This window comes from Pinus tabuliformis, chromosome 7, assembly GCF_031772625.1.
Source record: "Pinus tabuliformis cultivar Carrire ecotype Pingquan chromosome 7, CPIR1, whole genome shotgun sequence".
Classification (NCBI taxonomy): Eukaryota; Viridiplantae; Streptophyta; class Pinopsida; order Pinales; family Pinaceae; genus Pinus; species Pinus tabuliformis.
This window is the reverse complement of record NC_142293.1, coordinates 1,795,411,979-1,795,420,707: the sequence shown is the minus strand read 5'-3', so window position 1 is coordinate 1,795,420,707 and position 8,729 is coordinate 1,795,411,979. Positions and strand designations below refer to the sequence as shown.

The following is an 8,729-nucleotide window of genomic DNA, read 5'->3' as shown; positions in this document are numbered from 1 at the left end:
GGTTTAGTCTATCTTCTAGGGATACCCTTAAGATTTTTGTGTACATAAGTCTTGAGAGAAATTGGGAATACCATCATTTTTTTTGATGAAGTAGATGCCTCTTATCAGTCATCAGGGTGCATAAACATGGCTCAAATTCTTGTCGATCTAAAGGTATATAAAGGTTCGATAAACTCCATAACCATTCATCTTAGGAATAACACTTACTGGGAAGGTATGGACTATGAGGGTATCCCTTTCTGGTTTTGATGATGGAACGCATATGTTCATCTAGTTAAGAATATGGTAGGTGTTTGAACAGATTAAAAATATGGGTATGATCATTTAATTGAAAAGTCCCAAAAGAGGATCTCTTAATAACTCTATGTAGATGTCAAAATCAAATAGGCCCTACACCAAACAATATTCTAGTGAAATGGTACCTAGTTTTTTGGGCCTTTGACATGACAAATGATTCACTTTTCATGTCCTTAAACGATATCACCTTTGGGGAGGTAAAAAAAAGTCATTGGCTTTACAAGGAAGACTTTGGTGCATCCATAGATGCAATTTTAAATGTGGCATATCTCTTTGTAGTGTACATGGAGTAAGAGGGGTTTGATCATTTAATAGAAAAGTCTCAAAAGAGGCACTCTTGATAACTCTCCATAAATGTCAAAATGGAAAAGGCCCTAGACCGAACAATATTCTAGTGAAATTGTACCTAGTTTTTTTTCTTTTTTACTTCTTAGGCAATGAGCTCTTAAGAGTGGTGGAATACACTAGAACTTTAGGTCAAATTTTGTCCTTCTTTAACTTGAACTTCTTTTCTCTCATATCCAAATTGGATAATCAATGATCCTTTTATATTTTAGACCTATATTACTCTGCAACAAGATCTACAAAATTATTTCTAAACTAATAGCTCAAATGTTAAAGGATTTCGTCTCATAAAACATATCCCTTGAACAATTTGGTTTTCTCAAAGAGACCCAAATTCATAAAGTTATCGACCTTGCTCAATAAGGCCTACACTTCATTCACACAGGAAAGTAAAAATCAGTCACCTTCAAGATAGATATTTCAAAAGAATTTGATAGAGTAATTTAGCTATATATCAAGGTTCTCCCCATTCACCTAATTTTTTGTCACTCCTCTATTTCTTAGAATCTAAATCGTATCAACTTTGCCTCTTCTTCCCTTTTGATCAATGGTTCATATTCACCTTTTTAATAGAAAAAAAGGGGATTGATGCTTGGCTTCCCTCATCCCCCTCTTCTATTCCTTTTAATTTAAAATGGCATCAATAGACATATTTAGTAAGCAATTAATTATGGACTCCTAAAAGGTCTGAGTTGTAGTAAGCTCTTCTTCTCCCCTCTCTCATCTTCTCTTTGTGGATGATATTTTTAAGTTTTGTGTAGGGGATATTAGAGATTTTGGATTAGGTTGAAGATGTTCTCTCCATATTCAACAAAATCTATTGGAATGAAGATAAATAAGGAAAATTTCTCATTATTTATTTGGGGAATGTCATACGTCAAACAACAACACATTTTGCAACTCTTGGAAATGCATGTGCTACACACTACAAGAGGATGAAATATATTGGGTTCAACCTAAAATATAATGGGTACATACAAAATGATTGGTTGTTTCTTATTGGCAAGGTGCAAAAAAGAATCAATGCCTAGTGCAACAAGTGGCTTTCTAGAGCTAGAAGATTGGTCTTGGTTATTTCTATTTTGGAAGCTATCCTATCTATTAGATCACCCTAGCCTAGGTTCCTAAAGGAATTTTAGACAAAATCCATCAAATTTCTTTCATATTTCATTTGTTTGGCTTAGATGATAACAAGTCTCTATTCCTGGCCTCCTGGAGAAAATTAGCTACTCCTAAGAGGCTTTGAGGATGGGGACTGAAATATTTTCCTCTTCTCCAAGGCCCTGGCTACAAATAATTTTTGGTGTTTTATTTAACGATTGGGCCTCTAGATTTAGGTTGTGCAGGAAAATACTCCCATTAGGAAACCTTGGTAGACTAGATAAGGAACCAAAATAAAAGGAAACATGATGGCTCAATTATATGATAATCCATTGTAAATTACATCCCCCTCATTAAAATTGATTGTTGTGGAAATTTGGGAAAGGAACAAATGTTCTTATTAGAAAATATCTCTAGATAAGATGCTCTACTAATCATGTTCTCCCAAATCATACAATATATAATAATTAGAGAATTTTTCTTCTTCTTAAATCAAATCTAGCAAGGGGATTTTTATAAATGAACAGGGTTGATGGTTATCATGGAAAGAGGTCAATATTTAGGAAGATTAGCATCCTCTTTAGAAAACTACATTACTACTCTTAAAAATGCTTTCATCGTTCCCTCAAATCAAGATGACCCAGATTAATTTTGTCTCCCAACCCCTCAAGTGGCTATAGTCCAAAAGTAGGTTTCATTTCCTTAGCTCAGGAAATTGAAGAAGTTCTAACCCCCTGGTGGGGAAAGAAGCTATGGAAACTAAAATTTTCAACTAAGGCTAATCTCTTTGTGTGGCTCCTTATAATCGATAAATCCCATATGTAATACCAATTTTAAAGAAGGAATTTCATCGGGCCTAGAAGATGCAACCTACCACAAAAGGTATTCTAAAATAAATTCACATCTCATATTGGATTGCCCCTTCATGAAATAATTTTGGTCAAAATTTAAGAGATCTATTAAATTCCTTGTTCATGGGAAGGATACTTCATTTTTGCGGCCCTAAAATATTGGTTATCTAACCCTCTCACGAAAGATATAAAGGCTCTTCCTATGATCATTTCCTAGGGTATTTGTCTTTCTTAGAACCATTCCCTATTTCGAGACTCATTTCCATACCATACTCATTATGTTTTTCAGAGCCTAATAATTTCTTTTGCTTTTCCTCAAAATATCTCCTCTATGCCCAGAATCCCAAGACTGATTTATACAATCCAAAAAGACTCCCCTTAGGATTTTTTGATGGAGTTGCATAAGGGAACCCACCCCTAGGAGGGGAAGTGGCATACTACATCTCTTTGATATCTCCTTTTTTCTCAATGGCTCTTAGGCCAACCACAAACAATTACAGTGAATTGATGGCCTTAAAACTCTTTCTTCAAATTGCTAGAGAAAAAGGAATTTCAATTATCCATGTTTATGGTGATTCTCTTCTAACAATCAATTTGATGACAAGGAAGTTCATTATGCAAACTACACCCTTTTATTAAGACATAAAAAAGAACTGCTAGTTTATTCTCTCATCTCTCATTCACCCATATTTACAGGAAGAAAAATCATGAGGTAGATATTCTCTCGGAGGTTGGAGTGGAAATGGATAGATGATCTTGGAAAATCCTTGAATAGACTCCAGAAGGCTCCTGAAAATATTTTCACACAACTTGGCTCCAAGATTGAGAAATGATTTTTTAAATATTTTCTTTATTTTTGGACTAAGATCACTTCATTTATGAAAATGTGGACAACACTATAGTAATAGTAAATTTTATTGATATACTTAGAAAATTACAGTATTTGTCAATTATTGGACCAATTTACTTTAGGATGCTAATGCCTCATATTTTTTCTTTGTATATTTCAAATGTTCTTATACTTGATGAGTTTCTTATTGGAAAAACTTGTAGATTCCAAGATTCTTTTGTGTAAGGAAACATGGGACCATAAACCACAAAAATTCCTTAAGCATTTGTTGATGTAATATTGTTACTTATATAATAAAGCTACTTATTTTTTTATTTGGAAAAAAGAAAAAATATCCAAAATAAATATAATTATAAACCATAATTCATATTCAATATTAACAAAAAGTTAAAAATCAAATCAAATTGTTGATCACAAAATCATATTCAATTTGTTATTATTTTTTAGAATATAAAAATAAAAAGCTCCATTAAAACAACATTTCTTTATTCATAATGCAACAATTAGCTATTATTATAAAAAAATCATGTTATAGCATAAATATGAGACTCATTAAGATTATGTCTCTCTAACCAAATATTAGTTAGGTTTTTGATAATGTATCCACTAAATTAGTTTTTAAATTTATTAATAACTACATTATAACTAAGCTTTTTTATTCTTAAGAATCCTTCTGAAAACAAAAAAAATTGAATGAAACAAAATATCCGCCATGAAATTTGCATCAAAATGCCATGAAACTCAAAGTCCACATGATATGTTAAATACATTCTTAGCCCTTATACATACTAGTTTTCCATTTTGACAGCTATTGCATTGTTGTCATTTTCATCTACACCTTTAAAAAATACAATCCAGTTGTTTACCTCTAAAACAACGATAACTCCAATCAAAGATGAAAGAGTCAAACTATAAACCAACTTGACATAAGAATATGGGGAAAGTTGCAGCAAGCTAATCCCTTCAAATACATTCACTACACTTATGATCACACAAGTGTAGCCAACAAAATGGTGGTATGATTTCCAATACTTTCTCAGCTTGTGGGTCTTTTTGGGACGAAAGAGTAAAGCACACATTTGAATAGATCCCAACGAAAAGATAGTGATCCCAAGTTTACGATGAAAATCATTCACTGTGCCTAGAGATTGTTTTCCAAGCTTGATTCCAATGGCCCATCCCATTGCTCCCATGGCATATCCTGCTAGTTGTAAGGTGGCATGGATGTAGAACCAAGTTGGATCTAAAGATTCAAATTGTCGGAGATAACGAGCACTTATCACACCAAGTAATAGAAGGAATCCCCATGATATGCTATTAAGAATTCCATGTGCTATTATCAAATTCTGACGGTTGAAGATGGTATCCCCTACATAAGCAAACAAAGAAAAAATATATATTTAATATTCAAAAATAATGAAAATAACTTAATTCAGAAATTTTGATATAAAAATGAAGTTATATATATTCTTGCACATTAAAAATCAAATCAAACTAACATATTATGATTTTTAATAAATATCTAATTTGTGTACTAAATATAATAAATATGATTAAAATTGCATCATTAATGTTCATTAAAAATATAATTAATTAATATTAAAATTTTAAAATATAATTTTATAAATTAAAAAAAATTCCATATTTAAATATATTTAAATTTATATGAATATTACATCCTAACATTTTATGGTTAAAGCTAAGGATGTTTGAGAAAGGGTATAGAAATTTGAAACAAGATTTTTTTCCTGGAGAATATATATATATAAAACTAGAAATACGGTAATATTATAATATTATGCTAATCACTATTTATTCAAAATCTCATAAATACACTAATCACCATCAATTCAAAATTTCATAATATAATGAAAAGTGTAAATTCTCTCGAAAAAAATATATATATTTAAAATAGAGTGTAACTGAAGCAGCCTCCTCAAAATTATGAATTCTTAATAAAGACTCAACTTTATCATATTCAAAATCATGAATCTTTAACCAGAAATAAGCTATCCGTTATTGGGTTTTTCAACCATACAGCTGGGACAAATGGTAACTTCCGGTATATGAGGGAAAATCAGTAGATTAAAAGAGGGGAAAAAGGTTAGGGTATATCTAAAAAAGAAATAAGCTAGTGAGCATTTTGATAATATTCAGGGCAAAAAAATTCAATAAACTTAGACCAAAGCTCAATGTAATTACCTGCTTTAGATCTCACAGAACCAGACACCATTTCAACAGTCTTTGTCGATCTGAGATCCTCAACGCTGGTCCCATGAATCGCAGGCGAATAGCCCTGCACAGAAGCTCCTCGGTTCCACACATGGTTGATAAGAGAAGTACTATGATTGAAACTCAACTTTATGGTGGCAAAGATCCTTGCAGAGGAAGAGCTCAACTCCACTGAGCTTTTGAGTACATGAAGATCGGTTTTCTTAGAGACGAGGGGAGTCTGCAGGTTTTTAACTTTTTCATCCAAATAATAAGGCAGGACAACGCTTGATCCCGAGGGATCCCTGAAGGCTATCAGGGCTCTGGTGCCCACCATGACATTGGGAGCCACAGGGTTGATTCCCCACCCTATCCATCCTGATGAAGATATCATTTGACCAGAGAAGACTATATCCAAAGTGTTGTTGTGGGGAAACAGTGTCCATGCAATAGAGGCTCCTTGAGTCTGCAGATCCTTGCATTTCTTGTATGTTTTTATTTTCCCCATTTCTCTGAACTTGGTCCTGCATTCTGCACCATCTGTTACTGCAGGTAGAAATAAAAGTATGAAAGCCAAACTGACAGAAAATATTTGCTTAGCAAACTCCATGTTCATGAAAAGCAAATATCATGAAGGGTGAAGAAAAGATATCAGATGAGCTTTTGCTTCAAAGGATTAATTATAATGGAGGGGTTAGTTGGTTCTGATTGTGATTCTATATATCTGGCTGTTCAGTGGGTGTTGGTGAAACAGTCTTGGCTACCAAGCAAAGCAAAGAGTTGGGTTGCTGTTGTAATGCTGGCGGTGCTGGCTGGTTATAGGCTTCCTTTTGTTGTCGTACTTGATGTTCTTTCTTTGATACTGTGTTTACAAAGTTATGAAACTACCAAATTTCGGTATTAGAATTGTATCCTACGCTTGAGCGTAAAGCAACAATTCCATGGACCCAGTACAAGTTTAATAAGTTTTATATGTCATATTCAACAATGTATTTGTAATAGCTTATGGGGCTAGGTTGAATGGTAGATAACTCATATGGGAAGGATTTGCCCATTAATAAAGGGGCCACTTAAATTCGAAACTTGGTTTAATTATATAGGAAGGATTGGTTTAATTATATAGGAAGGATTGGTTAATTAATATAAAATTATTTAGTTTGAAATTTGATTTAATTATTTGGAAGGGTTTATGGGCAGTTGCTGTAGGCTCAAGAGTATAGTGGCAGTCTTACTAACTGGATCGCAGATCTTTTTAATAACTGAGACAAATCTACCAATAACTAAATCCCAAATCTTCTTGATAACAAGCTACAAATCTACCAATTAAATCTCCGAATTAATATATATATATATATATATATATATATATATATATAAATATTATTTAAATAATCTCCTCGTATCCGAACTACAAAGGAGGGTGACAGTGGTGCTCAAGCTTTTGAATTTACACTTTCAATTTGGGACGATGGGCACAAACCAGAGGAGGAACGAGATAGCATCATTTTCCTTCATACGAATTTTCCCCTTCAGTTCTATCCCTACTTATACGAATAGATCATGTCTGACCACCACCTCCAGTGACTATTTTCCTTCATACGGAATTTCCCGTCCAGTTCCCTCACTCTACTTATACGAACAGATTATATCTAACAACCACCTCCAGCAACTACCCAAAATTGAACGGGGTCAATTGTGGAAACACCTACCATCCACCGACTGTTGTAATTTAGAATCATGAAAGAAAAGAATGAAGTGAAAGGTGCAAGGGAGTTTTTATGTTTATTTTAATACGAAAGGGGTTGCAATTGCTCTGTGATTCCTCAAATATTTTATTTTATTTTTATGAACACTAATTTGCACAGAACACTTAAGAGTTGTTTGGTTTTAACAAATTGCTTCGGTGGTTTATGGTTTCTGCATGTGTATAGTTTTGCTGTGTGTTGGAACATCAAATGTGATGAGGTGTTGATTAAAATGTAGATCATAAAATTATTTTATGTGATTAATCTGAAAGATAGTCTCAAATAATTTTTGTTCTTATTAGATATCTTTTTATTTTTCATTTAATATCTAAACTATGTAAGTCAAATTATTATATCAATTTTTTCTAACAATTATTTATTGACCAATTTTCCAAGCCAACTTAATGATAATTTAGTGCACCATATCCATGTTACAGTACATTCTATATATATATATATATATATATATATATATATATAAATGGTAAGTGAGATGATCAAATAATCAAATGCACTATGTAAACCTAACCTTTACTCTTAGGATAGTGATTAAGTTTGATCAATTAAGTACATGCCTTACCTAATCTTATTTCAAAGAATATCTTAGTGATCCTCCTTGCTCACCATGCATGATGCTTGTCATTAGGAACTGGCTCAATTGATCATTTTATCACTAGTGATTTATATAGATATTGATTTATATCTTGTTTATTCAACACCAATTCATTATTGAGTTTCTTTTCTTGTTCCTCATGTCTAGCCTCACAATCATACATTACATACAGATGACCATACAGAGTTACTTCAAAACTTCATAGTCACAACACACAGTTTTGTAGTTTTTTAATGACATTAAGTGTATGGCAATTGAAGCTTATATCTTATGTCTTTGGCTCTTTTTTTCATGGGATGCCTTTTGGATTTCTTAGCTTATAGATTATTGTCTAATTTGTAATCTTTGCTCCATATTGTACTAAGAAATAAAAAGTTATGAGTTTTTATGAATGTTTCTATTTCAATGCATTACTGTTTATTGTCTCATTGTTTTACACACTATGCACACATGAGTTTACTATCGCGCATAATAATACTACACATAACTTGTATTTTATTAGCATTGATCATTGTTCAATCATGGCATCACATGATTCATTCATTCACTATTACACATTATGTTAGTCTACAAGTTTTTACTTACATATTGTGCACAATTAACTTCATTCCTATTGTGTTATGATAGTGCAACTAAATTTATCCTTGTTGCAAAGCATATTGTCAGGATGCATTATGCAATAAGTCTCTCACAAGTCAACATTCTTATAGGAACAT

The 8,729-nt window shown here is 32.4% G+C and overlaps 1 protein-coding gene across 1 annotated transcript; it reads right to left on the bottom strand.

Annotated features, from left to right (window-relative positions):
* Nucleotides 1-4,179: 4,179 nt before the first annotated feature.
* Nucleotides 4,180-6,331, bottom strand: LOC149255517 (cytochrome b561 and DOMON domain-containing protein At2g04850-like). The gene is made up of 2 exons (XM_089457244.1): nucleotides 5,647-6,331; nucleotides 4,180-4,813 (listed from the first exon to the last, which is right to left on the bottom strand). Exons 1-2 carry the CDS (start codon nucleotides 6,269-6,271, stop codon nucleotides 4,233-4,235), a joined length of 1,206 nt encoding a protein of 401 aa, XP_089313370.1. The 5' UTR covers nucleotides 6,272-6,331; the 3' UTR covers nucleotides 4,180-4,232.
* Nucleotides 6,332-8,729: the final 2,398 nt, after the last annotated feature.

Coding starts and splice junctions, on each gene's coding strand:
- LOC149255517 (XM_089457244.1), bottom strand. CDS start 6,271: ATGAACATGGAGTTTGCTAAGCAAATATTTTCTGTCAGTTTGGCTTTC. Junction 4,814..5,646: donor TTCTGTGAGATCTAAAGCAG/GTAATTACATTG, acceptor TTGCTTATGTAG/GGGATACCATCTTCAACCGT.